This window comes from Sinohyriopsis cumingii, chromosome 3, assembly GCF_028554795.1.
Source record: "Sinohyriopsis cumingii isolate HCF-2022 chromosome 3, ASM2855479v2, whole genome shotgun sequence".
NCBI lineage: Eukaryota > Metazoa > Mollusca > Bivalvia > Unionida > Unionidae > Sinohyriopsis > Sinohyriopsis cumingii.
In genome coordinates, this window is record NC_142963.1 from 62,670,034 (window position 1) to 62,695,366 (window position 25,333).

Genomic DNA, 25,333 nt, shown 5'->3' on the forward strand with positions numbered 1-25,333 from the left:
GTCCCCAAGGAGAACTTCTCCAGTGGCAGGACCCTCCTCTTACCAGTCACCACCCCGGAAAAAGAAAAGAAGCCCCCAGAAAAAGAAACAGAGAAAAAGTCCTCAGAAAAAGAAAAGTCCACAGAAGAAAACTAGTCGCAAGAGAGGCACTGCGGCCAGGACGCAGCCTTACACTCGCAAACCACGACCTGCCACAGCGGTGACTGTGTCTCCGACAGCCTCACGTTTATCCACCTCTCCGTTGATGTCACCAGGAACTGAAGAGTATTTGGAGACGTTAATCACACCAAGAACTTCTCCGTTGATGACCCCCAAAAGAACTTCCCCAGTGGCAGGACCCTCCAATTTAGTGGCAGTGGCTGCTGCTCACAAAGTACCTTCTCCCAAAATCAAAGTCCATGAAAGATCGGGCATGTTACAAAGTTTACTGGATTTGTCCAAGCAAGAACTGACTCGATTTAGTCCGTTACGTACCCCTGCACGACGTGTCATGCCTGTCCTCAAACTAATACGCCGTAAAGACAATCAGTGGCGACGCGTTCCAGTATAAAAAAGGCCTGTGACCGAGTAGGGTATCAGTGTTTTTTTGGTGCTCCTAAAGACTCAAAGATGTCACCCTCCAAAAAACCCCAAGGAAAGAAAAGGAAAGGACTGCCACCACGTTTAGCCAAACATGGGGACCTGTTATCTGTCCTGTCCAAAGCTTCTCCACCCCTACGAAAAAAACTCATTCAAACGGCCTCCAAAGAGGTCATCGATACCGTGTGCGAATGTTGTTTGAACGTTTTGAAAGGCACGATCCCTTTGTCCAAACACCAGAAACAATGCTTAGGCAAACATCGTCACGTTCTTCGCCAAATGGTTCGAAAGAAAATTCCCATTCGTCAAAAAAAGAAGATGTTAGTGCAACGTGGAGGCATTTTGCCTCTCTTGTTAGGCCCCATACTGAAAGGAGTCTTGGGAACCATGTTGGGAGGACTGGTGGGAGCAAGATAAAAAGGCCTTCGAAAGTCCCAAGATCTCAGAATCGACCCCTGACAACCCCATGGAAGGACGAAAACTAGCTTTAGTGCCTTACAAACGATGGATGGAATACCATCGGTGGCAAGAACAACGCACCCCGCATTTACCTCCCAATCCCAATTTGAGCGAGATGTCCCAGTTACAACACGAATTGCAGTCCTTGATGGATCGCCAAGATTTGTCCGAAACAGAAAAATCGCAAAAGTACGGTCAACTCTTGCAACGACTGCAACTCTTTCACCAGAAAGCTTTAGACGAAACAGCTCTATCCACTCTGAAAGATTTTAAGACCTTGATGAAAAGTCCAGCTCCATCATCACTACCACCACCACCACTACTACCATCCCCAGGGGTCACCAGAGATGCTACCCCACGAAGACCTGAGGAAGAAGAGATGCGAGAAGTGTTTCAAACACCGTCAGCAGCTCCCATTTCGAGTAAGATTGCAGCATCCTTGTTGACCCCGTCCCCCACACCTCAACGAGAAGAAATGAAAGCTTGGGTTAAAAAGATGATGTCCACGCCTCCTTCGACAGAAGTGAAAAAGAAAGAAGGGAAACCAGAAGTGAAAAAAGAAAAGAAGACCAAAGCCATTCCATTACCACCTCCACCTCCACCACTACCTTCGACTTCTACTCCCGTAGCCCATCGGACACGTAAATCCGTTTCCAAACCACCCTTTCGTCCCACCCAAAGTAGCATCAACGAAGAGTGGGTGACTTATTAACACACCAAAAAAAAAATGGAAAAAGTCTTAGCCAGCATTTACTACGATCCCTCCCATCCTGCAGGTTACGCAGGAGTTCAAAAATTGTATCGTGCTGCCAAAACTCGACTGAAAAGTCTCCGTTTACCTCAAGTGCAACGATGGTTACAAGAACAAGCTACCTACACTTTACACAAACCCATTCGACGCAAGTTTGCCAGAAGTCGCACCCGAGTGGAAGGCATCGATCATCAATGGCAAGCCGATTTAGCCGATGTCTCTCATTTGGCCAGCTACAATCGTGGCTACAAATATTTGTTTTGTGTCATCGACGTCTTTTCCAAATTTGCCTGGGTCGTGCCCTTGACTTCCAAATCCAGCAGCGAGTTAGTGCGAGCCCTGCAACGGGTGTTGAAACAAAGCGGTCGTCACCCTCTTCGATGGCAAACGGACAAAGGCACCGAATTTCTGAACCAAGCTTTCCAAAAAGAATTAAAGAAACGTGACATTCATTTTTTTACCACCGAGAATCCCGAAACCAAAGCCAGCATCGTGGAACGTTTTCAACGTACTTTGAAAGAACGCATGTGGAAATATTTTACGCATCACCACACTCTGAAGTACATCGACATCTTACCGCACCTGGTGCAAGCGTACAACCAATCTTACCATCGAAGCATCGGACGTGCCCCGCAAGACGTGACTCCCGACAACGAAGTGTTGGTGTTCGAGCGCCTGTTTGGTACGTCCCCGACGAGGGCTGTCCCCAAGAAAAGTAGAGAGTTGGCCGTAGGAGATTGGGTGCGCATTGGCAAAACCAAACGCACTTTCGACAAAGGTTACTCACCTAACTGGACGACCGAATTGTTTCGTGTCACTGGACGAGTGCATGGCCGTCATCCTACCGTCTATAAATTGGAAGACATAAACGGAGAAGTGCTCAAAGGAACGTTTTATTTGCCCGAGTTACAACGTGTCACCAAAAAGGAAGACGACGTGTACGACATCGAAAGCATTCTCGAACGCAGAACCCGTAAAGTGGACAAACGACGTGTCAAAGAAGTCAAAGTACGTTGGAAAGGATATCCACCCAGTTTCGATTCTTGGATCGACGCTTCGCAAGTCATCGAATATAAAAAGAAGAAGTGACCATCATGCCATTTCACACAGCAGACGCAGCTACGTCGACCACTCCTTCTTCACCCAGTTCTTCTGTGCAAGATTTACAAAAACAACCCTTGTGGGTGTGGTGTGGAGAACGTGTGCCTAAAACGCAAATCGTCTTTTTCTGCCAAATCTTCGTGGTGTATTGTGTCATCGGGGCAGCCATTGCCAATTTGAGTTTGCAACAAGGAGACAAACAATTGTGGACCATTTTATTGAGCAGTTGCATCGGTTACCTGCTTCCCAATCCTTCCCTGAAATTCTCCTCGAACGGAAACCACGGGAACCTTGTGTCCAGTGCCAATGCCAGTCACCAGTCCAACCACAACCAGAACCCCATTTTTGGTGGAGACACGCCTCTGACGTCCAGTAATAACCCCTCGGACAGCCACAGAACTCTGGAATTATGAGTCACCAAAACCAATTTTACTTAACCTTACCCAGTGACAGTTCCATGGAGGTGTTTCCCCACAACACGTTGTGCTGTTACACGGCCAAATTACCTCAGGCCATCCCCTTAGATCACGAAGCCCATTGGGAAGTGGCTTTGGTAGAAATGATTCACCCAACACAAATCAAAAACATCACTGAAACTCAAAACACTTTTGACGTCGAAATTCTGGACCCAACAGTGCAGCAAACCATGACGGCCACTTCTCAACATAAATCACTTCCCAAGACCCCAATACCCCGCAGTAGTGACACTTCTCCTCCTCTTTACGTGTATCACTTTAAAATTAACTCAGGCCATTATTTTAGTGGTCAACATCTGGTGGAGGCCATCGCTGACAAATTCTATGCAGCCTTTGACAAAGTTCTGACCGGACTAAAAAAACGTGTCACCATGGAGTACCACAAACTGTCTCACCGTCTACTCATCAAATTTGAAAGTGAGGAAAAAAGTATACGTATTAAATTTTGCCCTGGATTGTATGACATTCTGGGTGGAGACCTCAATTTGGTCACGGATAAGCATACCAAAACGATTAAAATGGCAGAGATTGACAACGACAGGCATTTTGCGAGGTATTTTCGTTTCCCGGTAGAACTGAACCAGGGACTGAATTTGATCTTTGTGTACTCCGATGTGGTGGAGTACAACGTGGTGGGACACACCTCCGTACCGTTACTGCGTGTCATTCCTTTCAAAGTAAATTCTGCCATGGCCACTGAGGAGGAAGGTGGAAACACTTACCACGTTCACCGCGAATTTGTCCATCCTCATTATTTGCCCGTCAGCAAGTCGTATTTGGACACGGTCAACATTGCTATAAAAGGAGATCTGGGACAAAATATTCCATTCACCAAAGGAAAAGTCACGGTGAAACTCCATTTTCGAAAACGGTTCTCTCACGACTCGTAAATAAGTCATGTATCCAGTGTACCGAGGGGTTGCTCGACAGCGAGGACACGGTTTAGGAGACATGTTGAAATCAGCCTTTCGTTCGGTGGCCCCGGTGTTGAAACCGATGGTGACACGCGGATTGCACGCCTTGAAAGATGCGGCACTGACACAAGGCAAAGAATTTCTCCAAAATGTCATCATCGACAAACAAAACCCTAAAGAAGCCTTCATGAGGGCTGGCAAAAATGTCTTGCTGCAAACGGGCAAAGACATTTTGGGTCGACGAGACACACCTATAAATGCCCTGCACGCTACCGAATCAAGCATTCAGCAAGGACAAGGCAGAAAGAGACGACGAAGAAAACATCCTTTCACCAGACTTCAAGCGAGAAAGATCAAGAAAAGAAGAAGAACCGTTCGAGACTTAGACGTTTTCGATTATTGAGAAAGAACAGAACAAAAAAATGATGCACCGAGAGTCTTGCGCCTGTTCCAAGACGGAACTGGATCTGTTTGCCATGCCCCCCACGATGATGACCATGCAAGAATCCCAATGGGTGGAATTTCATCCTGTCTCCTCATTGGCCGATTCCGCTCCCATCGAGTTTGAAATCAAAGGACAGCCCGAAGATTACATCGATCTGAATAGCAGTTACTTGTACTTGAAAGTCAAAGTTCTAGATAAGGATAATGGTACAGTAGGAGACGATGAGAATATAGCTCCTGTCAACAATTTCATGCATTCCTTGTTCAGCTCAGTGGACTTATACTTGAATAACAAACTGGTCAGTAGCAGCATGGATACATACCCTTACCGTGCCTACCTGGAAAATCTCTTGACGTACGGAATAGATGCCAAGGATACTCATCTCAATGCCTGTGTGGTATGGGAATCTGATGAAGCGGGCAAGTTTAAGATAGGTGACGCAGGTACCAATGATGGCTTTGGGGAAAGAAAAAACAGAATCAAAGATGGAAAGAGTTTAGAACTGATGGATCGTTTACATTTGGACATGTGGTTGCAAGAGAAATATTTGCTGAACGGGGTCAATGTCCGCCTGAGACTGAATCGCAGCAGTACCGCTTTCCATTTGTTGGCCGATAAAACTGCTGGCAATCCTAAAAGCAAAATCGAGGAGGCCAAACTCTACGTACGACGGGTGGAAGTGTTACCTAAAGTGGGAAACGACATCAGTCAAACGTTGAGCAGAACGACCGCCAAGTATCCCATACGACGTGTGGAAGTGAAAACGTTCACCATTCCCGCTAACCATCATTCCATGATCGAAGATCATCTGTTCCAAGGACAGTTACCCAAGCGTTTAATCCTTTGTATGGTCGAGAATTCAGCCTTCAACGGAGCCTTCGATGAAAATCCTTTCCACTTTCAACACTTCAACGTGAAGAAAATCGAAGTCAGTCGCGATGGCAAGACCTTGTGTACCCGACCTTTCGAACCTAACTTTCAAGAGAAGAATTACTTGAGGTCGTACTTGTCCCTGTACGAAGCCACCGGCCAGTTAGGAACCAACACCAGTCATGGCATTACGTACGAGGATTACGCAGGAGGCTATGCTTTGTGGGCTTTCGATTTCACTCCAGACCAAGGCAGCGACGAGGGACATTTCCACCCTATAAAATCAGGCCAGATTCGTGTGGAACTTCAGTTTGCAGAACCACTGGACGAGACAGTGAACGTCATCCTGTATGCAGAATTCGATAATACATTAGAAATCAACAGTTTGAGAGAAGTCATTCTAGACTATTAGAAGTCATGGAAGACTGTTCTCCCTCTTTACCTAGTAGAGAAACTTTGGAGATGGAATGTGAGGAGACCGTGGAAAAAGAAGAAGAAGTGATCATGATGAAGTCAAGATGGCCAGAACAAGAAGCCCATTTAGTCTCCTGTTTTGCCAAACACTTGGTCGACAAAATGACGGAATTGATCAAGAAAAATTGCTATGGATGTCAAAACGATCATCCCAGTCAAATTCAACACGATAAATGCCTAATGTTAAGTCAAGAAGAAAAATTGGACGAGTATCTGGACGAAGCTTGGAGTCTCATCTCGAACAAAGACGTGTTGCACCAGTGGTATAAAGACTTGCGTGAACATTCTTGTCCACCATTAACCACTCAAGAGATCCATCGCATCGAAGCTCTCCTGAATCAGAGTGAGGAAACAAAACGAATAACCGTTTATTCGTCAGACATTTTCAAGCAAAAAGTCAGGATCGAATTGACGACTTATTATTACCTGTGAAGAAGAAGAAAACATGGATACCTGGGAACTTTATTACCTTTTGAACCACAGTTCGTATACGGCTTCTTGGAATCCTGTCGTCTGTGCTAAAGATGAACTCCCTCATCGCAAACCTAAAGACCATCAAGCTTACGTGATCAACACGGACGACAGTCATCTCCCAGGAACCCACTGGGTAGCCGTTTACTTTCCTCAAGAAGGATGTGTGGAATATTTCGATTCGTACTGATTGCCCCCTTTGGAAGACGATATCATCGACTTTATGAGAAGAAATGCTCAAACCACCCGATTCAATAACTTGAAATTACAAGGCACAGATTCCTTGGTGTGTGGACAGTACTGTGTGTATTTTCTGCATCATCGCAGCCTGGGCTATTCCTTAGAACATTTAGTGACTCATTTTGATCCTCGTTCTTCTGCTAGAAACGATGTGAAAGTAGATCGATGGTTTTGTGACCATTATGCTTATCTTTTGTCTCAAGCTAGGAAACGTAGTGTCCATCAATGGCCTAATGATTTCCAACAATGGAAATCACAATTTCATTCACAACGTTGTCAACCCTGTTCAAAGTAGATTGTATTTAAAAAGATTGTTTGATGTTATAGTGTTGGATTATTGTTAAAAATATTAGAGTTGTTGTTTAGTGTTAAGTGATTTTTGAATAAAAAATGTTGTGTTTTGAAAAAAAATGCCTTTGTGGTTTGTTTAGCTAGAAGAATGTTGGATTGATGCTCTTTGACTTCTTACTATCCCTCTCATGACACTCATTGAACGTTGCGGCTCGAAAACCGTGTGGGGGATGTTTTCCTTCACGTCCGCGCTTTGACTTTAAGAACCGGGTTGTTTCCAGTCTAACCATCCATTGTCGACTCATCCTCCTAAGAAGATGTGTTCCAAACTAGCCAAGCTCAACGAAGCCTACGTGAATTTGCATAGGGTCAGACACAGTCTGATACCAAAGCCAGAAGAAATAGAGAATGTGAGAATGTTAAAAATCACTGAAGACCTGATAGAAGAGCTCTTCAGAGAAGAAATGAACAGGGAAAAAGAAGAATGGACAGAGAAGTACAGACTTCAGAGACAGCAGCAGCAACAGCAGCAACAACAACAACAGCAGCAGCAGCAACCTGAAGCTGACAGAGGCTTTGTCGATTGTCGTATCGACACCAAAGAGTTCTTCTTCTCTTTCCGAAGAAGCAGACCTATCGCCAGAAAGTCTATCTTCAGAGGACATCGCATTCTTAGAAACTAAAAAAAGAATGCCATAGCAAACAAAAAAACAGCCCTTTTCAGGGCTACCCAATACTCTAGAAAAGAAATAACGATCCATTTGCCAATGTGTGTAGGTAGAGTAGTGTGAAAATAAACACTAACTCTTGCTTTAAAAAAAATGTGAGGGTATGTGTTTGTGAGTTTGTGTGTTTGTGTTTGTAAGCGCTCACGTAAGTTGGTAAGGATAGTAGATTAAAATGATATCTTTTCTTAGTGTTTGAGGTGTATATTTGGGGTTAGATTGGATTGATTTGCGTATGTGGATAGTCTATTGAAGTGATTTATAAAAAATTTTAAAATAGTAATGGGTAGCATAAAAAGTGAGTAAGTGTTTCTTTTAGGTCCGCGCGTTGTTGTTTTTTTTTTTGGTCATGATCTAGGTAAGATGAATTTTATGTTATTAGGGGGATGTTTTCCTTCACGTCCGCGCTTTCAGTATAAATTGAAACTCGTTCGGCAGTCCAGCTACCCTTGTTGATTGATCAACGCCAAAAAATGAACACGAGACTTGAGAAACTGTTGGAGCTTCATGTGCATCTGGAATATGCCAGGCGCATATTAAATGAACTGGCTGCGGAAGCCATTGTCGAGGAGGGAAGGATAAGAGAGGAGGAAAGAAGAAACAAAGAAGAGGAGGAGAGAAGATATAAAGAAGAGGAAGAAAGAAGATATAAAGAGGAAAGAAGAAACAAAGAAGAGGAGGAGGAAAAGGAGAGAAGAAATTTCAAAATCCCAGAGAGCGAAAATTGGGATTCTGAAGCGACATATCCTGCCTCTGCTCTCTCCCCCCAAAAGGTAAAAAGTAACTGGGGGATAAGATGTGTATGTGGCGCCAGGCCTGGAAGGTGCCACCATTAACCAGGTGTCCATGAAGTTCCAAACAAAACAGCCCTTTTCAGGGCTACCCAATACTCTAGAAAAGAAATAACGATCGATTTGCCAATGTGTGTAGGTAGAGTAGTGTGAATATAAACACTAACTCTTTATTAATAGTGGAAGTGTATGTGTGTTTGTGTTTGTAAATGATGAAGTAAGTTTGTGTGAATAGTAGATTATGGGTTTATTTATTGATTCTTAGAGTATGTAGAGAGTAAAGTTGTGGTTATATTATATGAAATGAGAAAGTAAAGGGATGTTTTCCTTCACGTACGCGCGATGTTCGGTCATGATCTAGGTAAGATCAATTATATGTTTTATGGGGATGTTTTCCATCACGTCCGCGCTTTCACTATAAGAACCCACCATGTTCGTCGTTGGAACCATTCTACAAAGAAGATGGCTTCGAACCACCTCGATAAATTCCAATCATTGCAAGACGTCCTTGACAATTTGGGAATGATAGAACAAATGCTCGTACGACTCAATGAAGACCATTATTCTTATAGTCCGCATAAAGTAAAAATGGAAATTAACAATTTAAGAAAAGCAAAGGATATGATAAGTGGTGTAATGAAGGAAATAAAGGAGGAGAAGGAGGATGAAGAGGAAAAGATAAGAATAAGAACATGGAACGAAAAAATTGAAAAAGAAGAAGAAAATGAAAAGAGGAAGAAAGAAGAGGAGGAAGAGAAGAAGAAAGAAGAGGAGGAGAAGAAAAAAAAAAAGAAAGAGAAGAAGAGTGTAGGAGATAAAATAAGAACTTGGTGGAGGAAAAGAAGAAATTAGAAGAAGAAGAAAACCCAAAGGCCCTTTTCAGGGCCAGCCATATTTCTCGAAAAGAGATAGCCTTTCCATTGCCTACCCCTTTTTTTATTTTATTTTTTATTTTAAAAAAAAAAATAGAGACCCTCCCTGTTTCAATTTTACATAGACCCTATATTGTCCCAGGGGTTTTTGGCCATGTTAAATTTACATAGACCCTATATTGTCCCAGGGGTTTTTCTCCATGTTAATTCCCATAGACCCTATATTGTCCCAGGGTTTTTGGCCATGTTAATTCCCATAGACCCTATATTGTCCCACGATTTTTCTCCATGTTAAATTTACATAGACCCTATATTGTCCCAAGGGTATTTTTAATGATAAGTCCCATAGACCCTATAATATCCCCCTTCACTACTTACGTAATAGTAGGGTATGATTGCCTAGTGGGTATTATTGAACAAAAGTCTTACTCTTTGTCTCATGGATCTTGCTCCTTGAACAATCAATTCAATCTTCTTCTAAATTTTCTCTTCAAAAACCACTGTATCTAATCGAATGTCATATTTCATTTGCGTAGATCAAACGAAAAGTCAATGTTAAAACTCATTCATCTTTTTGAAAATATGAATCTATAGTTCTGTGCAAAATTATGTTTACCCTGACCTTACCTTGGCAATGGCCTTTAAACATCACTTACACTTCTCACATCTGTTCACGTGAGTTCGAGTCTCAAATCGACCAACGTCGGTATGTGATAAAGCTTGCCAGTATCTTCCCGTAGGTCGGTGGTTCTTCCCTGGGTCTTCAACGGTTCTTCCTTCACCAACATATACTGATCACCATTTACAGTGTATCATGTGCTGAAAAATTGTGTTAATGCCCCTAAAACCAAAACCAAAAGCTTGCCTTAAACACTGTATCTGTTCCCCTTTTATAGTGCAAACTTGTCAAATTTACAAATGGAAAAAAAACTCTTTTACAACCATAATTACACAGATTGTCGCTTGCTTACCCGTTGCAGTCTGATCTAAATGATTTTCTTCTGTTTTAGTATCATTCACGGAGAGAATCACCTCCAACTTCTCCACGGCTTCTCTATCTAAGGATGAATTGACGAACACTGACCCATTCTCGTCTATCCTGAAGTAAGTCTGACAATAAATTGATTTTCACGGTTAATAATTTGCGTTGTATATTATTATATCTTACATTTCCATAAAGGAAATAAACCACATAAAAATTAATATATTGTCATATGTTCTAATCACGTGAGTAAAGCATGGTTGCGCCCACTTTTATTATATTGTTGATACTGGTTGATTGTAACAGACTTGAAATATTATAAATATTGTTAATTGGCTGAAATGCAGCGATTGTACAATATTATAGCATATTATTCCACAGTATTATATTCGATAGTTATTCCGCGAGTTAAAAAGGCCATTATGTTGCAATGATATACGTGAATCACATAATGCAGTTAAGAAATATTACACGTATACAAATAAACGAGAAAAGGGCTAACTCAGTTAAGCGTATATACTTATATTCAATACAGTTAAATCCTATTGTAACGGAATATAGTATAAAGATGAACACTGAAAGCATTCTGAACAAACTATGCACAAATTAATGGGGAAAATATAGAACTTGTGATTTTGCAATGGTGCAAAAAATGTAGTCTCCCTGATATATGACTACACTACAAAACGCTATGGTTTCAGTAACATTAATGCAGTGGTAAAGACGGTTGATAAGAGAACACGTAAATGCTGAAGGTCTACAGAGTATTTTCACATAACATGGATCCATACTAATAATACAGTAATTATAATAATATAAACATGGAAATCGACGCGGGTTTTAAAATAAAGCATATGAAATACACAGTTAAACATATCTGCACGTTCTGCGTAAGCTACGCATTCAAAAAGATATCATCTCTTGTATGGTCTATTCCATATTCATTTTATGTAAATATGAATATTTGGATAGAATCTAGATGTATCGCGTAATCAGCTTATGTCTTCAGAAGAATAATACATACATACATACATACATACATACATACATACATACATACATACATACATACATATAGGTTATATTGTTGTGTCTTACCTTCAAAAAACTGTTATCACATCGCCACATTCTATGCTATTGGCTCATTAGCATGTTCAAGACTATAGACTCGTCAACACATTCAATATTGGAATTTATTTGGAATAACACTGGATTGGAACTTCGTACATTTGGATTTGTTATAGAACTTTGAAGACTATTTGGGATGTAATTAACAACAATTCTAAATGTCAACTTTGTATTACAGGGAAATAAATTATTTGTTGAATTTTACAACGCGTAATGTTTTTCGCTATTTTCTGTTTCTTAGTTTAAAACCATAGAACCATAACAATACATGCATACATACATACATACATACATACATACATACATACATACATACATACATACATACATATACACACACACGCACACACACATACATACATACATACATACATACTTACATACATGCATACACACATACATACATACATACATACATGCATACATACATACATACATAGGGTTATTTCAGTAGAGCAGTAATCATATATGACCATACGCGTTAAGGCTAAATCGTGCAAATGAAAATCTGCATGAAGAATTGACACACTTCCTCTCTCTCTTTCTCTCTCTCTCTCTCTCTCACACACACACACACACACACACACACACATATATATATATATATATATATATATATATATATATATATATATATATATATATATATATATATATGCAGTGGCTCTACCTTGTGAGTGTATGCTTGTCTTCGTCGTGAGCTACTGGCTCTTATGAAGTTAGCGCTTCTTCTTCACTAATGGCGTACTCAAAGAGAATTAATATACTCTGAAGAATTATTTATTACTTTATAACTCAGTTTATGCTGTGAATTTGCATTCATAAAACATTGTATGATATTCATTAAAGTTTATAGAGTCTTAAAAAGATTATTAAGAGTCACCTGTATGAAAGATTCTTTGACTATTTCTCCAATTTCATTCCATCCCTTGATACCGATGATGCTGTAACTCAGAGAATAATTTTCATCTGGATCCTTAGCATCACAGGTTATTATTTCACGTGTACTATTGTAGTCTTCACACACTTCCACAGAGTAACTGTTGTTTCTAAAATATGGCGGCTTGTTGTTGACGTCTGTAATTGTGACGTTCAATGTAGTTGTGGCCGTATGAGGATTTTCACCTTGGTCTATCGCTATAATTGTCAGATTATACAAACTGATTTTATCTCGATCGAAACGAGCTCCGGTTTGAACTGATACATCACCGGTAGAACTATTGATGCGGAAATTGTCAAAAGCACCTGCGGCTATGGCTAAAAATATATGGTTGTTTCTCTCAGTTGCATCAGCATCAGTAGCATGCACTGTTCCCACATGTGTCCCTGATAAAAATAAATATTATGAAATTAATTTCGCAGTAAAATAAGAAGTGCGAAATCATGTATTTACACACTGTCCTACATGGTTGAATGACTGCACACGAATCCATTTAAAAAATCATCATGTCTGTATACAGACTCTTATAAGGCTTGAAAGCATTCGAAGTAATTGATTTTCTAAATATAAGATTTATAATTAAAACACCACTTCGTCAGCTAAAGGCGATTTTAAAGGAGTGTTTGAAGTATGCCCTAAAGGGAAAAGATTATCATGAGACGCATGCGTGTAGCATTTTGCGCACGAGGACACGAACTAATGGCGGAATTACCTGGTCAGCTTTTTTTCTGATTACCGCTAGACAATATAGCATTAATTACAATATTTAGCATGATTGAACAATGACACACGGCCAGCCTAACATTATTATTTTTAAACACATTTTGTACAGCGACATACAGTAGCAAAATGTTTAAGATTTCTGACCATGATAAAGGTAATGTGTGGAAAACTGAAACAATAAAGAAACAAGGAACCCTTACATCATGGTATCACGAAATACAATGGATCATAGGTTATAATATAATAGCAGTTTGTGTGATGATTTTTATACATATTCCTCTTATTGGTAAATGTTAGAAAAGAACAGAGAAAGGCTGCAAATATAAAAGTATGAGAGGGAGAAAGAGGGGGTGGGGGATACAAATTACCTTCTGAGGCATTTTCTGGTATAGTTCCGCTGTATCGATCCAGGGTAAATAGAGGTTTGTTATCATTCATATCCTGTGAAAACGTGTGTACTATTAACTTGAATAGGCTGTGATATTATGGCGATATTTAAATGTAGGTACAAGATTTGCTAAGAAAGTTTAGATAATTACAATAGTGATTTTCGTATAGAATAAGTAACGTCAGATTGTAATATTTTGTCGATTCAATTATCGTGATTAAATTAATATCAACGACGATTTTATTTTCATTAAGTTTCTACTCTTCTCGTTTGAGATTTGTTTTTGTTTCTTTTGACGTTTTATTTATTGAATAAAAATTGTATGCACATAGTATGTGTCTCACGTACAGTAACATGCAAAAAACAATTTTTGGGCTTCGGAACAATCGCTGGGCGATACCAGGTTCTTTTGATATAGTTGATCAGTCTATACTGCAGTTGTGATATTATTTGTATACCTTTTTTTAAGTAACAAAATGCATTCATGATCACCAAGATAAAAAAGGAAGGTAAAATAACCTGGCATTGATGGATCTTTCTTTACATTCTGTTCTCTTTACTTTCGTTGGATTAGTTTTAAGCATTTTACATTTTACATTTTTGGTTTTGCTTTCCAAGGTTTGTACTTAGGTGCCCATCAACATCATAAAAATATGAACTTTGCATGTATAGAGTAAAAGAACTTGTTGGCTGCATGAACAATGTTATGGACACCGGGGATTATAACAAGTAATAAATTCATTTTAAAGACATGACTATAGAAAGATTCGTCACAAATATTCGACTTTGATAATATGAGTAGAATTAACATTTTCAATTTCATTAAAAAATAATCGAGAAAAAATCACAATTTTTAAAAGACTATTTTGTCATTATCACGGTTTCCGCTTGAATTATTTTCCTTACATATGAAAGTTAAATATGTTAAATTGTCGATCCAATAGCAGTAAGCTGTTTTCTACTTGATTACACAAAATAACTTGAAGATGAAAGTAATAGTGATGATGTACCTTACTTATCATATTTTGGCGAAACTTAGCGTCGATGTAATTGTTATCTATGTTTATTCTACACAGAGTAATGACACAAATGAAAAAAAAGAATATAATGATCCAAGATGATAGATTCATAGAAGAAGGAAACTAAGATTTGTACATAGTATTAGCATTAAGGTTTCATTTTTGAATCGTAATATTTACTATACGTAAAATAACATTCTAGAAAATTAACTTTGTGCAAGATTACGTTTTAAAGCCTGTATAAAAGGGGGACAATGTGCAGTTTTGTGCACAAAAGTATATACTTTTCGCCTAGTAAAGTGTGTTTGGCGATTGGTCTGATGCAGAAGTGGAGTTTAGAGTCCACATGACGAAGTTGTGGATTTTTTTAAAAAATCTTTATAAAAAATTAAACTTGAAGTTAACAAATAAATATCCACGCACAGTTTTCGAGTAACTGGCGAAAAATTATATCGATTGAAACCAGTTCTTACTAAAATGATTAAACAGAGTCGAAAAGAGAAGATGAAAATGAGAAAGCAGAAACATAGTTGAGATAGTGCAAGGAATCAATGACTAATGCAATAAAAACACCTAAGTCCAGGCAAGCAATTGACATCTATTCATAGGTATCCCTCCCCCAACCGACACGTAGGCCAGTATTGCATTTGACATAGACTGTTTGCGCATTTCAACTTAGTCATGACTAACAGCAGTTGTTGTTGTTCCTTCTGTTGTTAGTGTCTCTTCTGCTGCTTCTGATGATTATTTATTAGAATAAAATGATAATGCAAAGAAGCTTACCCGAACTGTAATGTTAACTATGGCACAACTGTTTCTTGCTGGTTGTCCATGGTCATATGCAAGGACTGTCACAATTATCACTCCATTGAGCGAATCATTAATGGATTCGTAGTCTAATGGATACGTAAGTCTCATCCTTCCAGTTTCCGTCTCGATAGTAAAGTTTCCTTCCAAATCAGTGACGCTTCGTATCTCATATGAAACGTTTGAATTCACAGTTCCATTCTGGTCACCATCGGATGCCTTATAAAGTATTATTTTATCACGTAAATGTGTTTTATATGTAGGTATTATACGTCTTATGTAGAGTGTAATGTAAGGCATAAATAATGTCGCAAATTCAACATGAGACAAGGAGGCAAATCTAGATCAAGTTGTGAACGTTGTTGAGTGTTCCAGCTGAATAAGCCGTACCTTCAAATTTCTCCATCAACACTTTTGTGAGTAAAGAATGTAAGTGAATAAATACATTTGTAGATAAAAAGATAAAAATAGGGTACAATAAATACCAGACAATTTTAAAACATCTACCAATTTTTAAATACATTGCACTGGGTCTAGTCACTAGTTACTGATTTCCAAAGCAATTCATTTTGATACCTACCTGGATTAAACTCAACCCTAGATTTATCAGATAAACAGTATACAAATGTATTATTACCGTCTCATAAAACAGTTTGATTATATCTTCCATTCAATAATGTGAACACGAGATCAGTGGTGGGTTCAGTGGCTAAGACGTTTGAATCTGCACCAGAAAGGTACTAGTTCGTTTCTCAGAACTGGATCAGTCCATAATGGTAACTGTGGTATCTCCGCTGATAAGCACTTTACTTATCCTGGTGTGATATAACCTTCAAGAAATCTAACATAGTTTCTAACGATGTTTACTAATATGGCAGCATCAATCCCTTCTATTTATTTATTTCTGTCACTTCATTCATCTGCAGCAGGAAACACGTATGTATGTATGTATGTATGTAGATTTACGTATATATTTTAAGAGTATTCTTCCCCCGAGTTGACTAAAGCAAAAACTTATATAAGGTTTATAGCAAGTAGATTCACCTGTACTGTTAAAAATGGTCTTTTCACGTCCGCCTCCGAATTTTCATCAAGAAAGGCAGTATATACTTCCTGTTGAAAGTCTGGTGAATTGTCATTCACATCAAGAAGGTTTACAAGGAGCTGGGTCTGACTGATTAGTCCACCACCGTCTTTTGCAAAAATTGAAAGATAGAGCCGGTCCAGCTTTTCCCTATCTAGATCTTCTGGTTTGCAATTTGTGACGATCTCACCTGTAGTTTTGTTTACTGAAAATCTTTTTTTAAAAAAACAGCAACATGAAATACGAATATATTTGATATCCATAATTCAAGTTATATTCTTTAAAATATGACATTAATTTTGCAGGTATTGAAATTGAGACATACATATTATAGGGACTGAATTATGAATATCACCATTACTTTTTTACGATGCAAGTAAGTATTAATTAGGAAGTTTTTAGATATAATCATTCAATAAAAACTACAATTATTGACCTTTGCAAGTATGAAAAAGTTGTACACTTTCCCAGATTCATTATTAAAGAGTTCATTCTCATCGGAAAAGTTATATCTATGGATTTATTAGTTTGATGATGAAACATATTACGAACCAGTCCACTAAAGTTTTCAGTTTCAAACCAAAACTCTTTCTATAATATATTTAAGAAATAAACTGACTTTGAATTGAAATAAGTTTATTGTACATAAAATATAATTTCGCAAAATTAACAAATTTAAACAAGAAAAAACACCACAAGTTAAATGTTTAAGGGAAACAACAAATTGCATTTGGTAAGGCATTGATACACTTATCAAAAAATGCCACCGCCCGCCAAATGAATTCATCCGCACATGAATAATCACTGGCTACGAAATCATTGAGACTGGAACGCTGGTATATATTATGTGCTACGTTTCGATGCTCGCATCACAAATACAAAAAAAAAAAAAAAGAGACGATAAACAGTGATGCTGTTGGAAACAACTCACTGATGTTATTTGTAGTTTGAGCTCTGTGTTAGATTTTGTAGGAATTTTCTTTCAAAATAAACAAAAGAAACGAGGTCTTGCGCCGATGTTTGCTTCGGGAGACTGGCAAGATGGTTGACATTCATTATCTTGCTTCAGCAGTGCTCACACAGCTAGCAGCTGAGACGTAATATTCTGTACATTTGTTGCCACTAAGGGTACAGTACAATCTTACATATTCCTCAGTGTTTCTCATTTAATTTATTTTCTACTGCATGATTTCCACTGCAATAATATTTCACAGACTTCAATAGGTTATGCAGCTTTCAGATTCTTCCGGGTAAAATATCAAATACGTAAAACATATCGCCGGTAGCGTTAAACGGAATTTGTCAAGTCGCCATGTTCGTTTACCGGCAAAAATAGTTCCTTTATAAGAAAAGTGTTTAATATCGAGATTGTACGATACGGAAAGTCTTTAAAATCGAAGAGTCTTGCATATTGTAAATATCAGAAATAGGACTACATGTGGAATATATTGTTATATTTAGTCCATGTCTTTCCATATTTTCAGGGACCTCGAGATGAGTCATTGTCAACTAAAATGTTTTCTAATCACCTAATGACCACGCATTACGAAACTCTAATTTCATGATTGTATTGTTTATATCGTTTCACATTTGTATGAGCCTATAATAAGGGTTTCGGAGCCTAATATTTGTACTTCACGCCATGCAGTTCAACACACGACCCAAACTCATAATACAATCAATTATTATTATCTCAAATCACTAAGCACATATACCTACAATATCCAGATAATTCCGTATGTTAAGAAATTTGGGAGGGTACATTTTGCGAAACTAATGTATGATGTCATACAGTTTCGCGAATGATTCACATTATAACGCCTGCTCCTAGAAATTGGCAAATTACTTTAGAAATATCTTCCCAACACCGATTCGCCAAAATAACAAAAATAATCACTAAACTCTAACAAAGCTATAAACGGATACGTAATTACAACTGCACGTACCCAATGATTATTAAACGATACTAATGATACTTATCAAACATTAAGTAACTACAGGATTTAATAATGTATGTTTAGTTTTCATTAGGTTAAACGGTAGTAGTAGGCAAAATGTTTGTGTAAAGTTATGACGCACACAGTATCAACAACATAGAGAAAAATCTTCAAATCAATGAATTACTTGACTAACGTTAATTGCATACATAGGTGTTGCAATTAAATATTACAAGTTTTGTAGAGAAGAAACAGAAAGTTTCTACGTGACAATAGCTATGGCTTGAAATTTTTAAGATAATATCCCATTGGTAAACGATTGGTAAAAGATTGGAAAAAAGAAAAGATTTCTGGGCATTTTACGAAAGATATGTAAGCTTTAGAAACATCCTCGTTTAAGGCAATATTAGAATCAAAATGTGAAGCAAATAGTACCAGCACAACAATATTGTCTAATGCTAAAAGACACGGCCGAACTAAAATATTTGTCGGTATGGTTCTCTTTCGCAGAGAATTATTCATGATTGAAACCTTAGAAACATGGAACATGTTAACCCATCATATACGTTCACGCCACCAACATGAATAATGCATACATGATTACAGCTTTTACAACATAAAGTTATTTCCCGTATTTACAATAATACGACTTTACTTTGTTACAAGTATGTGCTCTTAAAATACGTAAGGAAAGAGTGACAACAAGCTTTAAAAAATATAACAAAGAATGTATTTTCCTAGACTACAAAGCAAACATTATAATAAAAGAACCTACGGTGTTAAATAGTCAGCGTTGTACGGAGGTGTCAACAGTCTCTTATTAAATCACAGAATATATTATTCCAGTTTTTTAATTCCGTATAAATTTTGGTAAATGTCTTTGTCCAAGAAATAATTTAGAGCACTTTTGTATTTCCAGGGAAAAGAATCACTTGAATTCTATGACTTGAATAAAATATAAATCAAGCCCCGAACTGGACACAACATAATGTATCTTGAAGACTCAAGTGTTAAGGCACAACTGATATAATTCTTATCATAACACCAGTAATAAGACTAACTAAAACGCAAAACGGATTCCCGGATATGTTCAAGAGTATACCCTTCTGGGAAGAAAAAAAGAAGTTTGTTTACGAGTTAATACGTGCCTCATGTCACGTAGTCCATGTGTGACCTTGACTCAACTTAATGATTCTTACTCTGAGAAAATAAATGTCACTGCGTTTAAGGTGAGCAACTAGATAGAATGTTTCTATTATTAGCAGTTTACATCCAAAATAAATAAAGGTCAGGCAAGTCACACATAACTGAATACTGGACAATATCAAATCTAGTAAACAATATTACATTACAATAGCATTAATGAAATTTTAAAAAATAAAGCTAACAAACAAATAATTAAATTAAATATATATAACAACTTCAAACAAAGCACGTATTACGATTCTGCTTATACAGGGGATGGCACAGACGACTGATAATTTACCAACTGCCAATCAGTCTCAATGATGCTAAATATGAGACAACTTCTATTAAAACAAAACACTTACAACATAGTTCGGCTTAATACTAGATTGGTACCGCCAGTGTTTACACCTGGTATCAGCGTTTTAGTCGAATTTCATTGATACATTATACAATATACACGATATTTAGTTGATTACCGGTTCGTAGTTAGTTATCGACCCGCGAACAAAAGCAAATTGTCAATGCATAAAGTATCCGTTTAAACTTGTTTACGAAAACTTAATAAGCACAGTGTTTTTCCTCAAATTTTCCTTTATACATTTTGTTCAGTATATAATGCTTCTTGTTATTCATACACGTGAACACCTCTAATAAAGAAGATGACATATGACACTAACCAATCGGAAACTGACATATTCAATGAAAATTCACGCCATTTTATGGACATGCCGCTATTTCTATAAATTGCATTATGGAGCTTTTGATATGAATGTTCATTTGTTGGTGAACTAAGAAAACATACCATTATTGTAGGTAAATATACAATACTAAAGTGTACTTAACCAAAATGAAACAATACACTTTTCCACAAAAACAATTGATCCAGCATTTGGAGGGATTGAATATTACTGCAATTGTACCACTTATCATACTGTATTATTAAAGAAAGTTTTATCAGTTTAGTGTCAAAAAAACTTTGGTTAAACTAGATATCATAGCTTAAGATAGAACCAAATGGCATACAATACCAACGTCCTTCATGCAAAAATTATAGATCACGTTGACCTAGTTTTATTTTGAGTTACTCTCATCAATTTATATGAGCGTGTGTGAAATAGGAGAAGCAAACCAAACTTACAGGTTATTGCCTCCAGCGATGGAATAGCTGACGTTGCCAAAAAACCCGCCATCGTTATCTTGGGCCTTCAAACATAAAATTTTATTCAGATGGAAAAAAAGTTTACTTAATATTTCTGGAGATATGTGAATGGACTTTCAATTTGAAATTAACAAACATATACTATATGCACAAATATAACACGATAACCAATCTATCAAATATTTTAGAAATATCGCAATTATATGCGGTCTGTAACCCAACGATTGAGGAATGATTAAGAGATATCATGAAATCGTAGCTATTAAATAGCATAGTATGATTTCTAAAGTTCACTTGTAGCATACACTGTTTAACTCTCGGTGCTGTAAGGATCATTAACAAAATCTTCTCATGCATTGAATTTCTCTTTGAAGAAAATACCATTGTTCTTGAATTCCTGGAAACGGTTGCAAATATTCAACAGCTCTAGTATTTACATGGAAATAAAAGTCGGTACTCTGGGATTTTATCACAATGATTTCAGACAAATTTCTTTCAAAACAACAAGATCCTTTACTACCTACCGTTATATTTATAACGGATGTTCCGTTGCCAGGTTGTTCCCTTAATGAAACTTCATACGTATCATTTGTAAATTGCGGAGAGAACTCATTTACGTTAATGATCTGGATTGTGAGTGTTGCGTTATCCGTGTGAGAACTGTTTTCCTCCTCCATGGCTCGAATCTGTATACAACGCAATAAAAATATGTATGACAAATTGGCAATAGTAGCAGTAGAAATGGTGGAAGTAATTGTTATTGTTATCGTCAATTGCATAATAATAGTAGTTATTGTAGTTGTTCTTTAGTGTTCATGGAAGTAGTAATTGTAGTAGTAGTTGTCGTTGTCGTCGTTATCATCGTTCTTAAAGTAATCTTTGTAGTTCAGTTCTTTCACACATTATGTTATCTGTAATTGAATATACTACATTTAAAAAATATTCAGCATCAACGCTCATTTCCAACGAATAATTGCAGAAAAGAGAAAAAGATATATACTGTTATTGTTGTGCTGGAATTCTGTTCATAATCAAGAATAGACTGGTTATTAAATCGAATGGCTATGCCTCCTTCCTTAACAATTGGAATTGATGGAACCACTTCGAAAGCACCACAGTATGGCTCATTGTCGCAAATAAGCGTCACATTAAATGTACTGTATACGTCCTGAAAAGATCAAAATCAACAGGAATTTTAAAATTAAAAAGTAATAATACGATGTTAAAATAGAATGATTTGAGCTGTGAAAAGAAATATTGCTTTAGTACGTTCTATTATTCGATGAAATCAAATGCTCGATGTTAACATAAAGATTATACAAATATGCTGTAACCAGAATATAGCTTTTGGTAGGTTTAATGTTACACATTATTGCATTACATCATTTTTATCTTTAACCTATAAAAACTGTTTCTTAGCCAATAGGTTTAAATAAAATCTATCCATTTAGCAATACGCTCAGACTCGCCTGAACAATTTGCAACAGTGGGTCTTCCTGACGAAACTTCACTTGGCAGAGCTCTGTTTGTCACAAGTTTTGGGATGGGCCATTTTCACAATACCTAAAGTTAACGTTCTCGGGTTATCTCGCAAAAAATCGCAATTATAGAACGAAACGCTCGCTGCTGGGGGATTTACAAACAATCAAAATGTTGGAATGTGAGAAGTGTATCGATTATAACTTTGGGAATTTACAATGTTTAAGTGTCAAAGAATTAAAAGATATCTTAAATCTGAACAATGATAGTCTTAGAGGACAAACAGCCATGCTTGTATCGCGTTAATACACCCTAATTTGTGTTAAGCTTGATGTTGACATCCAACATTTCGCTATCTGTTATGGCTCTGCGAAAACGCTCAGTGGACTGGAGATTTTTAAAAAATGTATTAGAAATGAATTTGCACCATATATTTGTATATTTGTGATTATTTAGCACAGGAAACGAAATCAGTGATAAAACGAAGAAGAAAAAATTAAACTTGCATTTCTCGCTGAAAGACGTGTCACTGAAATTTAAGTTTCAAGGATCATATGTATTATTTGTGTATGTGAAAAGTAATTGCCACAGAGTTGTTTTTATGACAAATTATGCAAACTCCTAAGTTATGATTTACTATACAATTAAATGATCATGTTTGGTATTTATCGATGTTTAAATTTTACCCAATTACTCACAAAGTATATATAGTAGAAATGACTTTATGTTAACTAAGTGAGTGATTAGGTAACAATTCGCACATCAATAACTACCCCCAAAGTGATCATTTAATCCTTAAGTTTCAAATATAATTTCTTAATATTAGCAGACTTGTTTAAAAAAACGTTCACTTTTATACAGCTCAATGTTTTCTTTGATTATCCTCTTCATCGCCACAGAATACATAGCCCCATCTTCTTTAGCCAAGAGTGGTCGATCTTAATGTAGTAATATAGGATAGAGTATCAGAACGGATCATGTTAGCTATAAACAGTTGGTCATGATCTCTTCTTTTAATTGTAAAGAAAAGGTTGATGCTGAATAAACCGGGTTATTCCTGTTTTTTAAATAAACGCTTGCGTATGGTACGTGTTGTTAAAGCATCCGTTGTTCTTGCTCTCTGCACATTTCGATATTTAAAAACAAACTCACCCCGACCATAAATAACAGCTACGGAAACATGTTATCCAAGCGAGATGCAATAATTTCTGAAGATTGGCTTGCCCCGCCAAAATGGGATAAGTGTTGGAGTGCAGGAAGGTCTGTGCAATTACATTGTTTTAACTTCTAATAGGCGATTTCAATCTAGGGCTTTTATATTTTGATCGGAAATCACATGAATATGTAGGGCGGGGGACTTATTGTGATTATTATGGTGTTGTTATTATTATGATGTAAAGGGTAGATATAGATACAACTTCACATACAATGACCTGGAAACCAAAATAGTCCGCAGAATTTCTCGATGTATCAATTTGTAGAAAACTCGGTCAATTCATAAAATTTGAACTTATATAGCTTTAAAATCTGGACAAAAACAAAACGTTAGGTTTACTTTTGATTATAAAGTGTTCAACGAAATTCGACACATCCTCAGATACATAAATATGGTGCCAACTCGATCAGCTTTCTGTTCTTTTTACTTCTTATAGTTTTTACTTTGGATTCAAGAGGCAGTTGCTACGTTTCTAATGACCATAAAGATGAAATGAAAAAGTAAACAGTTTCCCGCGGAAGTCAAGATGTGACATTTGGAATGATTTACTATTGAAGTTGAGAGTCCGGCTTGGAAAATCCATCAAAGATGCTCCAGCACTTAGTGTAAGCAGCTGTCGTTTTCCATCCAGTATAAAATTGTCAGTCTTTGTACGGAACTGGGAGTCTTCTTATTAAAGGATAATATCGAAAACATTTAGAGCTAATAAAAAAATATGAATGTTCGTATTCCAGTGTTTATCAGTTGAAAGTTTGCTGAGTAGTTCATCATTGAAATAATGTTTTTGTATTGGGAAAAGTAGACCTAGGTTACAATTCTTCTCAGGTAGTCTGAGCACCAATCATTTTGCCTATTATTAATTAAGATGTTTAAAATAATTTCGTAAATCAGATGTTCCCCATGTGACATTTGTTTTACCGAGTAAATTACAGTGTAGATGACAAAATCAAAAATACAATTTTGCAGTAATTTAGAATGTAAAAAAACAACAACCTTAAGCCAAAATGTTAAATATGAGAAATGCGAAAGCAAAATATGGTTAAAGACAAAATTCAGCTCAGAATTACGAATGGAAAACTTGAGTTACGTTTGATGCAGTCACACAGACACATTCATCAGACTGAAAAACGGTGTCATCTAGTAAGTTGTGACCATATGATCAGTTAGTAAGTCCCACGTTCGCAACTAAAAATAATTGAAACTTCCAAATCACCGCACAGTGATTTTAGTTGCAATGTTTCGTTTGTTCACTCAAGTGTTGCTATAACATATTTAAAATAGTATAGTTTAGAAAAGATATATTTGTTCCACTAGATCAATAGCCATATTTGGTAGATAGATCGATATATAAATAGATAGGATGAATGGATACGTACATGGTCTAGGTCAGAAACTGTGATACCAGCCGCACCACCATTGATTAGCAGAAGAGTATCTTTAACTGCATTCTCTTGAATAGTAGCGGTGTATGATCTCATGTTGAAATGTGGCACATGGTTATTGGTATCCAGTATTGTTACAGTTACGTCTGTGTATGTTGAAGTGTTTCCTCTCTGACTTTGCGGATACTGATCAATTTCACTCGTCTGTAAATCAAGTTTCCTTCGATATAATAGAGATTATTGTAGCGACTCATGGAACTACTCAGTCATTCCTGATTCATCTAAGAGAATCATGGCATATAGCAGTTAATATAGAAAGTTACAAATATACATAAGAGTGGAAAAAGTGCGGTCTCTCAGTCCTTGAGAGGGTATGTGTGATAATATGTTTCGATATTATGTATGGATAAAGACTATTTCAGTTGATATTTGTGTGTCGTCA

The 25,333-nt window shown here is 37.1% G+C and overlaps 1 protein-coding gene across 1 annotated transcript in view; it reads right to left on the minus strand.

The window, feature by feature from the left end:
* Positions 1–25,333, minus strand: part of LOC149802973 (cadherin-23-like) — a 110,081-nt gene that overhangs the window by 39,471 nt on the left and 45,277 nt on the right. Inside the window, exons 5-13 of the mRNA XM_089952512.1 lie at positions 24,886–25,095; positions 21,815–21,982; positions 21,339–21,500; positions 20,794–20,858; positions 16,491–16,743; positions 15,423–15,665; positions 13,601–13,673; positions 12,453–12,895; positions 10,431–10,569 (exon numbers count right to left, since the gene is read on the minus strand). Of these exons, the coding sequence (XP_089808638.1) occupies positions 10,431–10,569; positions 12,453–12,895; positions 13,601–13,673; positions 15,423–15,665; positions 16,491–16,743; positions 20,794–20,858; positions 21,339–21,500; positions 21,815–21,982; positions 24,886–25,095 (1,756 nt within the window). The remainder of the gene's footprint in view (positions 1–10,430; positions 10,570–12,452; positions 12,896–13,600; positions 13,674–15,422; positions 15,666–16,490; positions 16,744–20,793; positions 20,859–21,338; positions 21,501–21,814; positions 21,983–24,885; positions 25,096–25,333) is intronic.